Source organism: Megascapheus bottae, chromosome 24 (genome assembly GCF_031878675.1).
Source record: "Megascapheus bottae isolate mThoBot1 chromosome 24, mThoBot2.hap1, whole genome shotgun sequence".
Lineage (NCBI taxonomy): Eukaryota > Metazoa > Chordata > Mammalia > Rodentia > Geomyidae > Megascapheus > Megascapheus bottae.
The window spans coordinates 7,707,816-7,725,146 of NC_143532.1; the positions used below are offsets into that span (position 1 = coordinate 7,707,816).

Sequence of the window (17,331 nt, forward strand, 5' to 3'; positions counted from 1 at the left end):
TGGGGGTTTCTAGGTTTACTGACGATAGATCGGGAGCTGGGCACGGGGAGCGCAGGGCAGAAGTGTGGGTTCAGTTTTCCGCCAGGATCTTCTTCACCCAGGGCAGCAATGCAGTGATGCGGGTAAACACAGCAGGTTTGTTCACAGGGCAGGCTCTGCCCCCCCAGGACACGATGCCCACCTGGCTCCAGACTTTCCCCTTCTTACACACCAGGGGGCCGCCAGAGTCGCCCTGCAGAGACAGGGAAACAGGCTTTAGTTTTGTCGTGTAGGCAGCCCAGCCTCTGCTCCTGGCTCCCAGAGGCCCCTCCATGGCCTGACCCCAGCAGGCCTCTACCTGCTTTCCCGGTGGGTTGTGGAAGATTTTTAGCAGCTGCTCCGGGGAGAGTTCAGGAGAGAACTCAGTGCAGCTGGGTGCAGGACATGGAAGCACAGGGGGGGGCTGGCTGTGCAGGACAGGGTGGCTGCGGCCTGGAGCCTGGGGTCTGCAGTGTCCCCTGTCCAGGCTGTGCCCGGCTCAACTCCTAGAGTCGCAATTTATGCTCACAAGGGGAGAATTCTGCAGCATGGCAGCTGAGATTGGACTGCTTCCCTCACCCCTGCTGAGGTGCTTGGTGACCATGCAGGAGCCCAGCCCCCTCACCCCTACTGTACAGCCACGTGTAGAGAGGAGACAACGGGCAGAGCCCAGGGCCGCACCAAACAGGGGGAGTTCCCGTGTCCTCCAGCGCAGATCATGTCATCTGTAATTGTGTCATCAAAGTACGCCTGACATTCAGGAGTGGACACGAGGGGCAGCACGGCCTGCTGCAGCTTGGTTGCACTTTCATACTCTAGAAGGGCAGGGGAGGGCATGGTCAGTGCCAGGGTCCTGCCAGCCTGGCAGCTCCCACCTCCACCAGCCCACAGGGCACCTTGCTTACCTTCATAATTGACCAGGCCCCAGCCAGTGACGACACACGGTGTCCCGGGAGGGAAGTCCCTCTTGGCACAGGCCAGGCACACAGGAGACACAGTGTCGGTGAAGCGAGCCGGGGTCGCCAGCTTAACCAGGGCGATGTCTTCAGTGTAGTTTATGAAATAATTACAATTCGGGATCACCTTTGGAGGAAAGCAGAGCAGCAAGTGAGGGCAAAGGAGGAGTTTAAACGTCTGCAGACATCCGGGGAGCCCCTCCTTCCCTGGTGGCCCTTCCAGCTACCTTCTCAATGTCCAACACCTGGACGTCCTCACCGGGAGCCAGGTAATATTTCCCAGCTACCACCTTGTCTGCTGTCCTAGGCATTGGGACAAGTAGGGGTGAGATGGGAGGGGGGCCTGCTCCCCTCCTCCACCGTCTACACACCCAGGTGCCCCAGGACTCACGTGACCTCACAGTGGGCAGCTGTGAGCACCCAGTACTCGCTGATCAACGTGCCACTGCAGTAGGGGAAGCCTTCATACTGGGGAAGAAGAAAAGGATGATCACCATTCCACATGAACAACCTCTCCCTGCTGCCGCCACCCCACCACCCCCTCCCAAAATCCCTCTCACCTGCAGGGACACCTGCCAGGGCCAGGAGCCAGGGACAGCGTCCTCCCCATTGATAACCCTGGGCAGGCCGCTGACCACAGGAGGGATGGCAGGTTTCCCACAACCTAGGGACGAGGAGGTGACAGCCAAGGTTGGCCCTGGGGACCCAGCCAGGTCTCCCCTCCTCCCACCTCCTGTCTCCTCCCAGCCTTGGGGGATCCCAGCCATCTCCTCCATCCCTTCCCTGAAAAGTCAGTCTTCCCCCTCCCCTGCCCCCTCCAAACCTTCAATCCCACAGGTGCAGCTGAGAATGAGGCGGCCAGGACCCAGGTCAGAGGACGCCCATTCCTGCACCAGGCCCAGCTCCCCTTCCACTGAAAAAGTCAAAGCAAATCACAACTTGAGGAAGGCGAGGTGGTCAGCAGGGCCCATGGCTGCCGTGTCCACGCAGACAGAGGGTCTGTGCACCGCACAGCTGCCACCCTCTCCCAGGTGGCAGAGGCTGAGACCATGAGCAAAGCTCCCTCCATTCAGGGACCCCGAGGCCCTGAGTAAAGAGAGCTTTCAAAGAGGAGCTTCTAGTGGCCTCCCATCTGTCAGCCCAGCTCCTGAGGAAGCTGAGCGCAGAGGCTCATGGTTCCATGTCAGCCTGGCAGGAAAGCACCTGAGATTCTCATCTCCATGGCACCCGCCAGGTGGAGCTGTGGCTCACACGGCAGAGCACCAGCCTTGAGCAGAAAAGCTCAGGATCAGTGCCCAGGCCCTGAGGCCCAGTTCCAGGAGCAACTCCAACAGCAGACCCAGAAAGACAACCGCCAACAGCTTCAAGATGCCAAGGGGAGGAGTTAAAGGGGCTGAGCCACCACCGTCCCTTCAGTGTCGTCCCTGTCCCCTGCACGGTCCACCTCTCTCTTCCTCTGGAGGACACAGTGTGTCTGGGCAGGAATGGAGAGTGAGGTGCCAGCTGCCAGGTCCTGAGGGGATTTGGGGAGCAGGGGGAGCTGGGATGTGTGTCATTGTCCCAGTGCCCACCACAGCCATGAGGCCAGTGAGGGGAGAAGAGGACAGGGACTGGCTCAGGCTCACGACACAGTGCTCAGCCAAACCAGCCTGAAATGGGGTGAGGAACCAACCTTCCTGCCCTCCAAAGGCAGCGCCCAAGAGAGCCCAGCAGCAGAGGAGCCAGAGGCACAGCATGGCGAGGCCCCACACAGGTGCAGTCTACCTGCCGGGCTCCTGCTATATACCAGCCTGCAGCTGGTATCTGAGACCTTGAGTGCAGAAGCCTCTTCTGGGCGAGTGTCCAGTGGGCAGAATGTGCCAGAGCAGGGCACGGGATCCTGGGATGGCAACAGGTGCCGTCCAGCGCTGAGCTGAGGCCCAGGGCTGAGGGTCATGGTGGGCTGGACAGCGGGGCTGGACCCATGGCTGTGTGCTACAGCCCTGCTGGCCGGGTGGGTTGAACTCACTCAAGATGTGTTGTAGCCATGAGAGCACAGCGGGATTGTTGGGTGGTTGGTCTAGCGGCTCCCTACCTCAGCCCCAGCCTCGTGGCTGGAGGTGTAGAGGACCCCAGAGATGCTGTAGAGTTGCTTGGTTTCTTCCAGAAGCCCTGGGCCGCTGGAGGACCAGGCCTTCCCTCCATGGTACAGGCAGAGGCTCATGTGGAGGCCTGGTGTGGGTTCAGGTGCTGAGGATGGAGCCCAGAGGCCAGGGAGGACTCCACTCCAGGTGTGTTCTAGCCATGAGGGCTGTGGGTGGAGAGCTGGAGGGTCAGGTGCTCCTGGACTAAGCAGGCTCCTTCTCCTAGGGACGCATGGCCTCCTGGGACCCAAGGTGTCCATGGACCAGCCAGGGCGTCTTGTTATATCACCATCATTGTTAGAGCACCTCATAATTGTTATTTTAGAGATAACTACTCCTAGACCCCCCCTCTTCAGTAAACCCAGAGGAAGCACAAATAGGAACTCGTGAACCCTGGTCAGCCATTGTTTGTACAGGTGTCCATAAGCTCCTGGAACTCACCTGTTTTGTGTCAAATTTAGAAGCATTTCTTTCCGAGACCATAAAACTGCTCTCTGACAGTTGAATGGGACCCAGCTGGCCTGAGAACTTCCTATCAGTTTCCACCAGCCTGGAAAGCTCCCTAATCCCTATCTCATCCCTCTCCTCCACCTGATGGGTGTACACCTGTGATTTTTGCCTTTAAAACGACAGTGTAAACCCTGATTAACAACTCCTCCTCCCACCTCACTGCGTTGGGTGCACGAGGACGAGTTCCCTGCCTGGCTTGTAACCCGCAATAAATCTTCCTTTTGCATTTCGGACGCCTCTATCTTGGTTGTTTTCTTGGGGGACCCCGTCTCAGGGGCATAAAATTTTGGCTCCCAATGTACGGCGTGTCCGGGATCCTCCAGGAACCCCACCAGGACGCTCTGGAGCTGAAGGTTTATTGCCTCCTGACTGGTAAGGGCGCTCACTTGTCTACTTTTCAATTATGTCATTGTTCTTTCACCTCTGTTTTGTAGCAGTCGATTGGTTGCATTTGTTTCTGCCCACTCTCACTAGGGCAGACGTGTCCGGACAGTGAGGAACAGGAGGGAACAGGAGACATCCCGATCCCCGCCTTAGGCAGGGGTCCTCTGGACCCTGAGCGGTTTGGAGGCACCGAGGAGGTGTCCTTTTGGTTTAACAGCACTCCACAGGGAGGGGAAGGAGTCTCTTTGATTCCTCCGCGCACCAAGTGGAGTGTGTTTGGGCAACTCCGGATCAGGAGTGAGGGACTGCCATCTGGTCATCATCCCTGAGGTCTTTCTGTGAAATTTGACTTTTTGAATTTGTTGGTTGTTGTCTGTTGTGCGTTTTTCTTCGGTCTAACTCTGTTTTACTTCTCCTTTAAGATGGGGAATAATACCTCTTCTCCCCTAGATCTGACCCTTGCACATTGGCAGGATGTGCAGGAGACTGCAAGTAACAACAGTAAAAAATAGTTAAGAAGAAAAGATGGGTCACCTTTTGCTCCTCCGAGTGGCCTACATTCAACGTCTGGTGGCCCACTGGTGGAACTTTGGATTTAGCGACCATTCAGAAAGTTCAGGAAGTCGTCTTTCACCCAAGTACAGGGCATCCTGACCACATTCCCTATATAATCACGTGGAGAGGATTGATAGAAAGAGAGGGAGGGCCCTGTCCTTGGGTTGAGCCATTTTTGCCTCTACAGCTATCTACCCCATCTGTTTTGGCTACTGGGACCAAGAGATCACACACTCGGGCTCCCATCCTGCAAGGGGGCACCAGTGAGGTTGCGCTCTTTCCCCCTTCCCTATAGCCCCTCAACAGCTTCAGAGGAACCCTCGGCCAAAATTCACAGGGCTCAGATAAGGGCCCGGCTCACTCCACTTGAATCAGACTTGGAGGAACCTTGCAGGCTGACTCCACTGTTGCCCTACCCTTGTGTCCAGTTGGACCCGGACGCCTGGGACAATCAAGGCTTTCACTACTGGCCTTTCTTCACTAGTGATCTCTATAATTGGAAGGCTCCGAATGCCCCCTTTTCTAAAGATCCCCGAGATCTGCCTAATTTGTTAGAAACTGTTCTTTTTACTCACCAGCCAATCTGGGATGACTGCCAGCAGCTCTTGGGAGTTCTGTTCATGACTGAGGAGCGGAACAGAATCCTGGAGAACTCCCGCAGGCTGCATCCAGGCCCTACTGGGGACCCCACCAGGGACCCCACTCTGATTGCAGTCGCTTTTCCATCCGAACGCCCCAACTGGGACTACAACGAGGCGGAAGGTAGGGAGCGTCTCCGAGCCTATCGCCAGGCTCTGTTGGCAGCTCTCAAGGCTGCAGCTCGCAAGCCTACTAACATGGCCGCATTTTATGATGTCAGGCAGGGTGCTACTGAAAGACCAGCGGCTTATCTAGAGACTCATGGCAGTCTTCAAGCCGTACACCACTTATGATCCTGAGCTAGAAGAGAGCAGACAAGCGGTATTTTAGCCTTTATTAACCATGCAGCACCAGATATCAGGAAGAAATTGCAGTCCCTGGAAAGACTAGGTGAGGCTAAGTATATAATACGAGAGAGACGGAAGAGCAGAAAAGAGAGAGAAGAGAAAGAGACAAGAAAGAGAGGATCAGAGAGGCAGGAGACAGGAACGACAGACAAAGAGGATTCTGGATGGACAACAAAGGCAGATGGAACAGGTGCTCCTAGCCACCCCTGGCAAACCTGAAAATAAAAATAGAAGACTGAAGTTAGGAAAGAGCCAGTGAGCCTGCTGTAAGGAAGAAGGGCACTGGGCCAAGGAATGCCTAAGAACAATAGGAGAAAGGACTTCCAAGGGGGAAAACGGGCCCCAATTCTGACTGCTCAGGAAGAGGACAACGACAAGAGGAGACGGGGCTCAGTCCCCCTCCCCGAGCCTAGGGTAACTCTCAGAGTGCAGGGGAAACCAGCCCAGTTCATGGTGGACACTGGGCCCGAAAAATCTGTACTTTTGACACCGGACGGCCCATTATCAGAAAAATGCACCTGGGTGCAGGGAGCTCCTGGGTCTAAGCCATATGCATGGACCCCCAAAAGAACCGCTGACTTGGGAGAAGGCCGAGTGACCCACTCCTTTCTCGTCATCCCAGAATGCCGCTACCCGTTATTAGGCAGGGATCTTCTCTCTAAAATGAGAGCACAAGTGCATTTCACTGAAGAAAGAGCTCACCTAAAAAATACCCGAGGAAAAGTCCTGAAAGTGCTGTCGACAACCTCCTTACATAGTGAATATAGATTGCACCAAAAACCCAGGGTGTTGCAAACAGATATAAATACCTGGTTGGAATGTTTTGCCTCAGCATGGGCAGAAACTGGGGGGATGGGGCTGGCCAAACACCGCCCCCCAGTCTTTGTGGAAATCAAACCGGGCGCTGACCCTGTCACAGTACGTCAATACCCATGCCACTGGAAGCAAAAAGAGGCATAACCCCTCATATCAGATGTTTGTTGAATCTAGGGGTTCTAAAGCCTGTTCAGTCAGCTTGGAATACTCCTCTCCTGCCTGTCAAGAAACCCCACTCCCTAGATTACAGGCCTGTCCAGGAGCTGAGGGAAGTAAGTAAAAGAGTGATAGATATTCACCCTACTGTGCCGAACCCATATACTCTGCTTAGCACGCTGGCACCAGAACGCCAGTGGTATACAGTGCTTGATCTAAAGGATGCTTTCTTCAGCCTCCCTCTCGCCCCCAAGAGTCAGCCTTATTTCGCTTTTGAATGGCATAATCCTGAAGTGGGGGTCAGTGGCAATTAACCTGGACCAGGCTGCCTCAAGGATTTAAGAATTCGCCCACCATCTTTGATGAAGCCCTCCATGAAGAGCTGAGCGTGTGTGGTGCTCTAAACCCCAATGTGAGTCTCCTTCAAGATGTAGATGATTGACTACTGGCAGCAGAAAATGAGATTGAACGCATCACAGGAACTGAAAACTGCTGGTAACTTTGGGGCAATTAGGGTACCAGGCATCAGCAAAGAAAGCCCAAATATGCCAGGAAAAGGTGGAATATCTTGGATATATACTAAGAAAAGGACAGAGATGGCTGTCTGAAGCAAGAAAATAGACTGTGTTAAAAATCCCTACCCTGGGCCGAGAGTTTGGCCTAGTGGTAGAGTGCTTGCCTAGCATGCACGAAGACCCGGGTTCTATTCCTTGGTACCACATACATAGAAAAAAGCCAGAAGTGGTGCTGAGGTTCAAGGGGTAGAGCTCTAGTTTTGAGAAAGTCCAAGGACAGTGCTCAGGCCCTGAGCTCAAGCCCAGGACTGACAAAAAAAAATCCCTACGCCAAGGACAGCCAGACAAGTCAGGGAGTTTTTGGGAACAGCAGGCTTCTTCTGGCTGTGAATACCGGGGTTTGCTGAAATGGCCAAACATCTCTATAAGGCTTGGAAATGGCCGGTAGCCTACCTAACAAAGGAACTGGATCCTGTCGCTGCTGGCTGTCCCCCATGCTAAAGAATAATAGCTGCTGTAGCCCTCCTAGTGAAGGACACTGATAAACTGACTTTGGGACAAAACCTAACTGTGGCCACTCGGCACGCTCTGGAGGGAGTGCTGAAACAGCCGCCTGACCGTGGATGAGCAAAGCCCGCACGGTCCATTACCAGACTCTGCTACTTAACCCCGCGCGAATCAGCTTTTGTGTACCTGCAGCCTTGAACCCAGCTACCCTGCTACCAGATCCAGACCTGGAAGCACCTCTACATGACTGTGAGCAGATCCTGGCCCAAGCACACAGCCTCAGCCAGACCGGCTGGATTCACCATTACAACACGCTGACCACACCTGGTTTACGGAGGGTAGTAGCTTCATTCGAGATGGAAAGAGGTACGCGGGCGCAGCTGTCACTACGGACACTGAGATAGTGTGGGCGGAGGCACTTCCCCAGGGGACATCTGCACGGACAGCAGAATTAGTGGCACTAACAAAGGCTTTGCAGATGGGAAAAGATAAAAGATTAAATATCTACACGGACAGCCGAAATGCTTTTGCCACTGTGCTGTCCATGGAGCTATATAGCAAGAGAGGGGGCTGCTGACGGCAGAAGAGAAAGCCATCAAAAACAGATAGGAACTTGTGAGTCTCATTCACGCCTTGTGGGGACCCACAAAGGTTGCTATTATGCACTGCCCTGGGCACCCAAAGGAAATTGATGTGGTGACCAGGTGGGACAATCTGGCCGACCGGGCAGCCAAGGAAGCAGCCCTCCAACCTAGTACAGAGCTATTGATTTTAACAGACCCAGGACCACGGACATTGCCTCCAGTGCCTCAATACTCGCAAGAAGACTTGGAATGGATGGCAAAAATTCCCATGGCTCACAAACCCCATGATAGAGAAGGAAACAAAGACTGGTGGAAAACTTGTGAGGGAAAGCTTATATTGCCACAAGAACTGGGTAAAGGAATTCTCAAAAGGATCCACTGAGTTTCTCACATGGGAACCCGAAGAATGCAGGACTTGCTTCGACGTTCTCAAGTGAAAATTGGGCAAGGGAACCAACTCATTGAGGACATTGTTAAAAATTATAAGGCTTGGCAATTGACTAATGCTCCTAATCAACCGTTATCAAAAGGGGCCCAACTTTGAGGGGATAGGCCAGGTACGTATTAGGAAGTAGACTTTAAGCCAGGAAAATTTGGACACAAGTATTTAATAGTCTTTGTAGATACCTTCTCAGGATGGGTCGAGGCCTACCCCACAAAGCATGAGACTACAACTGTTGTAGCCAAGAAGAGCCTAGAAGAACTCCTACCCAGGTGTGGCTGCCCATCCACTATGGGGTCAGACAATGGACCACCCTTTGTCTCAAAACTAAGTCAGGGAATAGCCCCTCCATTGGGGATGGATTGGAAACTGCATTGTGCTTATAGACCCCAGAGCTCAGGACAGGTAGAAAGGATGAATCGGACCCTAAAAGAGACCTTAACCAAATTGGCCTTAGAGACTGGCGCAGACTGGGTGTCGCTTCTTCCTTTTGCTCTATTTAGAGTAAGAAATTCTCCCTATCAGCTAGGCTTTACTCCTTTTTAAATAATGTATAGACACCCCCCACCTATGGTCCCAAGCCTTCAGACTGATCTGGTGGCTGATTTAGATGATGTTGATTTTCTAAGTAAGCTTGATTACCTGCAGCTTGTGCAGAAGAGTGTATGGCCCCAGCTTAAGGCCCTTTATGATTCTGCTTCTGTCCCTATCCCCACCTGTTCAAGCCAGGCGACTGGGTGTTCATCCGGAGCCACAGCTCCAAAACTCTGGAACCACGCTGGAAAGGGCCCTACATGGTGCTACTGACGACCCCCACTACTCTCAAAGTAGACGGAGTCACCGACGACCCCCACTGCTCTCAAAGTAGACCGAGTCACCGCCTGGATCCATTACTCGCACACCAGACCTGCAGATCCCTTTGCCTTGGATGAAAATTATCGTGGAGACAGCTGGAAGGCCAGCAAGCACACCTCCAATCCCTTAAAGCTTAAGATAGGCCGCCACCTGCAGGCCTCCTAGCTCTTTTCTATCTGCCCAGCCCATTCCCAATCTAAGGGTCAGATTCGAAAGTGGGGGGGCCTAGGGAGGCATACTGTGCTCGCTGGGGATGTGAGTCCACCAGGCACATATGATGGGGCCCTCCCGTCAAGGGAGATTTGATTAAGGTCGAAGCGGGGCATAGAAGGATGCGAGGCAGGGGAAGATTGAATCCTCTATTTCCCACCTCCAGGAATCCCTTAGTTCTCTGGCTGAAGTAGTTATGCAAACCAGGAGAGGACTAGATTTATTATTTCTACAGCAGAAAGGCCTCTGTACAGCCCTCGGTGAGGAGTGCTGTTTTTATGTGGATCACTCAGGGGTAGTTAAACAAACGATGGCTAAGGTTAGAGAAGGTTTACAGAAGCAGAGACAGGAACTAGAAGCTCAACAAAGCTGGTTTGAAGCCTAGTATAGTAAATCCCCCTGGTTCACCACTCATGTCTAATCAAAGAGGACCCCTAGTGATATTATGACTTTTACTAAATTTTGGACCAGGTATTCTTTTTTTTTTTTCTAGTCCTGGGCTTAAGCTCAGGGCCTGAGCACTGTCCTTGGATTTTTCTCAAGGCTAGAGCTCTACCACTTGAGCCTCAGCACCACTCCTGACTTTTTCTAAACCTGTGGTACCCAGGAATCGAACTCAGGTCTTCCTGCATGCGAGGCAAGCACTCAACCACTAGCCTCTCTCTCTCCTTTCTTTGCCCTCCTCCTTGTCAGGTGGCCCTGGGAACCTGCAGCTGGCCATGAGTGTCCAGCCAATGTCCCACAGACTTGGGGACCGGCAGTCCCAGGGTTCTGCAGGCCAGTGTTCTTGGCTGTCAAGGTCGAGTTCCTTTTGATGACTGGCAGTGGGCAGCGCCTCTCTGGCCGTGAAGCAGCGCCCACTGAAGCTGAGCTCCTCCCAGAAGGCGCTGAGGCCCAGGGCCGGCACCTGCCTCTGGAATGCTGGACAGACAGCTGCAGCGCCTTGAGGGTCTCCACACCAGGAGAAAAGCCTCAAGAGCTGTTTTTCCTGGTGGATTTTCCAGTCCTTAGACAAACAGTCGACATTGAATGGAAGTTGAAGAGGCCAAGCAATCTTCTGAAATGTGAGAGATGGGAGGCCCCGGGGTGGGGGGGGGGGTAGGGCTCTACCACTTGAGCTTCAGCACCACATCTGGCTTTTTTTCTATATATGTGGTACCAAGGAATCAAACCTGGGTCTTTGTGCATGCTAGGCAAGTACCCAACCACTGGGCCAAACTCCCGGCCCCTCATTTTAGGTTTTTTTGAGATGCCTTCACAAGCAATAGGAGGCTCTGGACTTTTCTGCACAGACTGGCTTTGAACCACAATCCTGTGGTCCCAGCCCCGGAGTAGCTAGGAGAATAGTCATGAGCCATTGGCAACCGGCCGCAAAGATGGCTTTCTACACCTCTCAGTATGTGTAATGACAACTTATTACTTGAGGAAGAAAAAAGAATTACAGACTGGGGAGAGAAGATCAGACAAGTGCTTTAGCATCAACTTGGGCCTCCCTCTACCCACATTCTGTTGAGCTAAGCTTGGCCTCTTTCTACAAACCCCAGGGACCTGCCCCACACAGACAGCCTCCTGGCCAGAGCCAAAGACAGAGGCCTGGGCACCAAGGCTGGGTTCTTCTCGAGAGGGCACTGGACTGAGTGCGGGTCCAGGATTGTGCCCAGGCACTGGCTCTTGATCAGTGTCCCCTGTACATGCAGGCTCGGCATGGCTGGGATGAGCACAGGGTGGTGTCTGGCTCACTGCTGTCCTGGCTGTGGCTGGGAGAGGTAGAACAGCTTCTGCCTGCAGTTTCTTGAATTTTCTTTTAAGTGCACTGCTTGGGTGGGGCTGGGACTCCAATTCCCTGAGCCTGGAGGCCTCATCTGCCCACAGTGGGCCGCTCCCCGCAGCTTGCACCCTCTGAGCTCCCGGTCCAGGACACAGACTGAACCATGCCGAGTCCACTCCTGCAGTCCTGGGTGAACTGGTGGCCTTGCTCCCTGCTCCTCGGGCCATGGTGGCCAGGGGTGACCCAGGCTGCTTGGACGCTGGGCCTCCACTCACCAGAGCTGCTGGCCCAGCCAGAGGATCCCAGAAGACAGCGCAGAGCAAGCCAGGGTGTGGCCTTCCCTCAACATCGCCCTGCTGGCCAGGCCTTGGCTGCTGGGGCTGGGTGGCCTGGGCTCTGGCTCTGCAGGGGCCTGGGAAGGAGGCAGCCCTGGAGCTGGCAGCCTGGGGAAGAATCCACACCACAGGAGTGTGTGCAGTGACTCTCCCCAGGCTGCTGCCCATGGCAGGGCCTCTGAGCTTGCACACAGGTGTGGGCTGCGGCCCCCAGGTGGGCTGGGTGGGAAGTCCAGGCCATCTTGTGCCACCTACCCATGAGGTGACACCTATGCTTCCCCTATATCATCTCCCAGTGTCCCTCTGCCCAGCCAGCTGATGGGTATTGGGGCAGAGGGCGGCTCTCTCAGAGGACTTCACCACCCTGCCTAGGCCAGCTCCTCAGTCCTCAAACAAATTCCACACAATACTGATGGGGATTTCTAGGTTTACTGACGATAGATCGGGAGCTGGGCACGGGGAAGTGCAGGGCAGAAGTGTGGGTTCAGTTTTCCCTGAGGATCTTCTTCACCCAGGGCAGCAATGCAGTGATGCGGGTAAACACAGCAGGTGCATCTTTTGGGCAGTTGCCTCCCCCCCAGGACACGATGCCCACCTGGCTCCAGACTTTCCCCTTCTTACACACCAGGGGGCCGCCAGAGTCGCCCTGCAGGGACAGGGAAACAGGCTTTAGTTTTGTCGTGTAGGCAGCCCAGCCTCTGCTCCTGGCTCCCAGAGGCCCCTCCATGGCCTGACCCCAGCAGGCCTCTGCCTGCCTTCCCGGTGGGTTATGGGAGATTTCAGCAGCTGCTTGTGGGTGGAAGTTTCTGGAAGTCTGTGCCCCCCCCCCCATCTCTGGGGAGAGTCCAGGAGAAAACTCAGTGCAGCTGGGTGCAGGACATGGAAGCACAGGGGGGCTGGCTGTGCAGGACAGGGTAGCTGTGACCTGGAACCTGGGGTCTGCAGTGTCCCCTGTCCAGGCTGTGCCCGGCTCGACTCCCAGAGCCGCCATTCACACACACACTGGGCGAACTCTGCAGCATGGCAGCTGAGACTGGACTTGCAGCCTTCACCCCTGCTGAGGTGGTTGGTGACCCTGCAGGAGCCCTGCCCCCTCACCCCTACTGGACAGCCATGTGTAGAGAGGAGACAGCGGGCAGAGCCCAGGGCCGCACCATGCACGGGGAGGTCCCGTTTCCTCCAGCGCAGATCATGTCATCTGTTACCATGTCACCCCAGTACTTCTGGCATTCAGGAGTGGACACGAGGGGCAGCACGGCCTGTTGCAGCTTGGTTGCACTTTCATAGTCTAGAAGGGCAGGGGAGGGCGTGGTCAATGCCAGGGTCCTGCCAGCCTGGCAGCTCCCATCTCCACCAGCCCATAGGGCACCTTGCTTACCTTCATAATTGACCAGGCCCCAGCCAGTGAGGACACAAGGTGTCCCGGGAGGGAAGTCCTCCTCGTCACAGGCCAGGCACACAGGAGACACAGTGTTGGTGAAGCAGGCCGGTGTGGCCAGCTTAACCAGAGCGATGTCTTCAGTGTAGTTTATGAAAAAATTTTCATTTGTGAACACCTGTGGAGGAAAGCAGAGCAGCAAGTGAGGGCATAGGAAGGGTTAAAAGGTCTGCAGACATCCAGGGACCCTTCCTTCCCTGGTGGCCCATCCAGCAGGCAAGGCTACCTCTGCAATGTCCAACACCTGGACGTTCTCCTCATCAGAATCGAGGTCATATTCCCCCACCACCACCTTGTCTGCTGTCCTAGGCATTGGGACAAGTAGGGGTGAGATGGGAAAGGGGCCTGCTCCCCTCCTCCACCGTCTATAGCTCCAGGACCCCTGGACTCACGTGACCCCACAGTGGGCAGCTGTGAGCACCCAGTACTTGCTGATCAACGTGCCACCACAGAAGTGGAAGCCTTCATACTGGGGAAGAAGAAAGGGATGATCACCATTCCACATGAACAACCTCTCCCTGCTGGCGCCACCCCACCACCCCCTCCCAAAATCCCTCTCACCTGCAGGGACACCTGCCAGGGCCAGGAGCCAGGGACAGCGTCCTCCCCATTGATAACCCTGGGCAGGCCGCTGACCACAGGACAGATGGCAGGTTTCCCGCAGCCTGGGGACGAGGAGGTGACAGCCAAGGTTGGCCCTGGGGACCCACCCAGGTCTCCCCTCCTCCCACCTCCTGTCTCCTCCCAGCCTTGGGGGATCCCAGCCATCTCCTCCATCACTTCCCTGAAAAGTCAGTCTCCCCCCTCCCCTGCCCCTTCCAAACCTGGAACCCCACAGATGCAGCTGAGAATGAGGCGGCCAGGACCCAGGTCAGAGGACGCCCATTCCTGCACCGGGCCCAGCTCCCCTTCCACTGAAAAAGTCAAAGCAAATCACAACTTGAGGAAGGCGAGGTGGTCATCAGGGCCCATGGCTGCCGTGTCCACGCAGACAGAGGGTCTGTGCACAGCACGGCGCAGCTGCCACCCTCTCCCAGGTGCCAGAGGCTGAGACCATGAGCAAAGCTCCCTCCATTCAGGGACCCCGAGGCCCTGAGTAAAGAGAGCTTTCAAAGAGGAGCTTCTAGTGGCCTCCCATCTGTCAGCCCAGCTCCTGAGGAAGCTGAGCGCAGAGGCTCATGGTTCCACGTCAGCCTGGCAGGAAAGCACCTGAGATTCTCATCTCCATGGCACCCGCGAGGTGGAGCTGTGGCTCACACGGCAGAGCACCAGCCTTGAGCAGAAAAGCTCAGGATCAGTGCCCAGGCCCTGAGGTCCAGTTCCAGGAGCAACTCCAACAGCAGACCCAGAAAGACAACCACCAACAGCTTCAAGATGCCAAGGGGAGGAGTTGAAGGGGCTGAGCCACCACCGTCCCTTCAGTGTCGTCCCTGTCCCCTGCACGGTCCACCTCTCTCCTCCTCTGGAGGACACAGAGTGTCTGGGCAGGAATGGAGAGTGAGGTGCCAGCTGCCAGGTCCTGAGGGGATTTGGGGAGCAGGGGGAGCTGGGACGTGTGTCATTGTCCCAGTGCCCACCGCAGCCATGAGGCCAGTGAGGGGAGAAGAGGACAGGGACTGGCTCAGGCTCACGACACAGTGCTCAGCCAAACCAGCCTGAAATGGGGTGAGAGAACCAACCTTCCTGCCCTCCAAAGGCAGCGCCCAAGAGAGCCCAGCAGCAGAGGAGCCAGAGGCACAGCATGGCGAGGCCCCACACAGGTGCAGTCTACCTGCCGGGCTCCTGCTATATACCAGCCTGCAGCTGGTATCTGAGACCTGAGTGCAGAAGCCTCTTCTGGGCAAGTGTCCAGTGGGCAGAATGTGCCAGAGCAGGGCACGGGATCCTGGGATGGCAACAGCTGCCGTCCACTGCTGAGCTCAGGCCAAGGGCTCAGGGTCATGGTGGGCTGGACAGCGGGGCTGGACCCATGGCTGTGTGCTACAGCCCTGCTGGCCGGGTGGGTTGAACTCACTCAAGATGTGTTGTAGCCATGGGGGCTCTAGCTGGCGCAGCTGGATTGTTGGGTGGTTGGTCTAGCAGCTCCTTACCTCAGCCCCAGCCTAGTGGCTGGAGGTGTAGAGGACCCCAGAGGAGCTGTAGAGTTGTTTGGTTTCTTCCAGAAGCCCCGGGCCGCTGGAGGACCAGGCCTTCCCTCCATGGTACAGGCAGAGGCTCAGGTGGAGGCCTGGAGGGGGTCAGGTGCTGAGGATGGAGCCCAGAGGCCAGGGAGGACTCCACTCCAGGTGTGTTCTAGCCATGAGGGCTGTGGGTGAGGCAGCTGGAGGGTCAGGTGCTCCTGGACTAAGCAGGCTCCCTTCTCCTAGGGACGCAGGGTGTTCTGGGGCCCATGGGTGTATGTGGACGGTCCACGGTGTCTTGTTATATCACCTCATAATTGTTATCTCACCCTGGAATTGCTGGTGGCATCTGGATCAAGTGATTGCAGGGTTTCCAGGAAACCTGGGTCCAGCTTTGGCTGTTGGAATGGGTAGCTCATTTCCTGGCAGTTGTGGAACTGAGGGAGAACGTGGGTTGAGGCTGTCACCTGTAGGACGAACCCCCCAGAGGCCCAGGGGTTGCTCTCCCCTGGGAGCTTTTAATTTCCCTGCATGGTGACCAATGTGCCAGTTCTTGCTGAGATGTCAGTGTCGAAGCCATGCAGCCTTGGACCACTTATCTTTTCTTTTCTTTCTTTCATTTTACTTTCCTTCTTTTTTTGCCAGTGTTGGGTCTTGAACTCGGGGCCTGAGCAATGCCTTGAACTTCCTTTGCTCAAGGGTAACACTCTACCATTTCTGGTGTTTTCTGTGTATGTGGTTTCTGAGGAATCAAACGCAGGGCTTTTTGCATACTAGGCCTGCACTCTACCTGTAAGCCACATTCCCAGCCCTCCACTCACCTCTTCTTGGTCTGTTTCTTTTTCTTTCTTTTTTCTTTCCTTTCCTTTTTTTTTTTTTTTCCAGTGGTAGGACTTGGACTCAAGGACTGGATCACGGACACTGTCTCTGTGCTTTTGTATGCTCAAGGCTAGCACTCTACTACTTGAGCCACAGCCCCACTGTGGCTTTTTAGTAAGTTACTTGGAGATAAGAGTCTCAAGGACTTTCCTGCCCTGGCTGGTTTCAAACCCCAGTCCTCTGATCTCAGCTTCCTTATTAGCTAAGATTAGAAGCACGAGCCCCCAGAGCCCGGCTGCCTCTGCCTTTCTGGAACCACTTGCCTCTTCATGCCCCTGACTCAGCTCAGAAGATATCCTAATGACAATGTCAGTCACGTGTGTTAGGCAGGACAGCAGGGCCCCAAACACACTGTGGCCTGGCAGGATGAAGCCACACTGCAGAAGTGAGTCCATCCTGTCCCCCAGCACTCACCAGGCCCTTTTCTGAAGAGAACAAAGACACCAGTTCTCCATTCAGCAAGCTTGCGCTGGAGGAAGGAGTAGAGAAAAAAATTTTTTGCCAGGCCCAGTGGCTTAAGCCTGTAATCCTAGCTACTCAGGAGGCTGAGAGCTGAGGATTGCGGTTCAATGCCACACTGGGCACTAAAGTTTGTGAGACTCTTATCTCCAATTTGCCACTAGAAAATGGGAAATGGGGTTGTGGCTCCAGGGGTAGGGCAGTAGTCTTGAGCTGCAGATCTCAGGGACACGACCCAGGCCCAGAGTTCAAGCCCCACGACTGACAAAAAAAAAAAAAAAGAAAAAAGAATATCAACTATAAGTGGATCTCTGTTCACTCACGCCTGTAATCCTAGCTACTCAGGAGGTTCAAAGAAAGAAAAGAGGAAGTGGTGCTCTGGCTCAAGGGGCAGGGTGGCAACCTTATGTTGAAGAGCTCAGGTACAACATCCAGGCCCAGAGTTCAATCCCCAGGACTGACAAAATAAATAAATAAATACATACATACATAAATAGAAAGAAAGAAGGAAAGAAGGAAGAAAGAGACAGAAAAAGCAATTTTGGAAACAGTGCAGGCATTTCTGGAAGAGGAAAGAGGTAGCCGCAAGCACTGGCATCTGAGGTCCAATCTGTGACCCCTGTGTCCCTGGAAGAGCAGTTCCCCCGGGGCAGCAGCCTGGCAGAATGAGGAGCAGCCTGGGGCAGAGGCTGTGGGGGTTTGTTAGGTATGGGGC

At 54.8% G+C, this 17,331-nt stretch overlaps 2 protein-coding genes across 4 annotated transcripts; both read right to left on the reverse strand.

Annotated features, from left to right (window-relative positions):
• On the reverse strand, positions 1 to 2,710 carry LOC150046859 (chymotrypsinogen B-like). Its single transcript, XM_090357005.1, has 8 exons — positions 2,647 to 2,710; positions 1,798 to 1,881; positions 1,535 to 1,638; positions 1,366 to 1,442; positions 1,202 to 1,277; positions 924 to 1,101; positions 700 to 833; positions 1 to 232 (listed from the first exon to the last, which is right to left on the reverse strand). The coding sequence occupies exons 1-8, from the start codon at positions 2,708 to 2,710 to the stop codon at positions 71 to 73; spliced, it is 879 nt and encodes a 292-aa protein (XP_090213131.1). The 3' UTR covers positions 1 to 70.
• A 9,494-nt stretch (positions 2,711 to 12,204) lies between these two features.
• On the reverse strand, positions 12,205 to 14,901 carry LOC150046860 (chymotrypsinogen B-like). 3 transcript variants are annotated; one of them, XM_090357269.1, is made up of 8 exons: positions 14,838 to 14,901; positions 13,983 to 14,066; positions 13,720 to 13,823; positions 13,551 to 13,627; positions 13,385 to 13,463; positions 13,099 to 13,276; positions 12,875 to 13,008; positions 12,205 to 12,366 (listed from the first exon to the last, which is right to left on the reverse strand). In XM_090357269.1, exons 1-8 carry the CDS (start codon positions 14,899 to 14,901, stop codon positions 12,205 to 12,207), a joined length of 882 nt encoding a protein of 293 aa, XP_090213395.1. The 3 variants fall into 3 exon arrangements, with proteins under 3 accessions (XP_090213395.1, XP_090213396.1, XP_090213397.1); XM_090357270.1 differs by lacking the exon at positions 13,983 to 14,066; XM_090357271.1 differs by lacking the exon at positions 13,983 to 14,066 and having other exon boundaries at positions 13,551 to 13,620; positions 13,698 to 13,823.
• Between the last annotated feature and the right edge of the window lie 2,430 nt (positions 14,902 to 17,331).

Coding starts and splice junctions, on each gene's coding strand:
- LOC150046860 (XM_090357269.1), bottom strand. CDS start 14,901: ATGCTGTGCCTCTGGCTCCTCTGCTGCTGGGCTCTCTTGGGCGCTGCC. Junction 13,628..13,719: donor CCTGGCAGGTGTCCCTGCAG/GTGAGAGGGATT, acceptor CTTCTTCCCCAG/TATGAAGGCTTCCACTTCTG. Junction 13,009..13,098: donor GGGCCTGGTCAATTATGAAG/GTAAGCAAGGTG, acceptor CTGCCCTTCTAG/ACTATGAAAGTGCAACCAAG.
- LOC150046859 (XM_090357005.1), bottom strand. CDS start 2,710: ATGCTGTGCCTCTGGCTCCTCTGCTGCTGGGCTCTCTTGGGCGCTGCC. Junction 1,639..1,797: donor CTGCACCTGTGGGATTGAAG/GTTTGGAGGGGG, acceptor CCTCGTCCCTAG/GTTGTGGGAAACCTGCCATC. Junction 1,102..1,201: donor AGGTGTTGGACATTGAGAAG/GTAGCTGGAAGG, acceptor TTTCCTCCAAAG/GTGATCCCGAATTGTAATTA.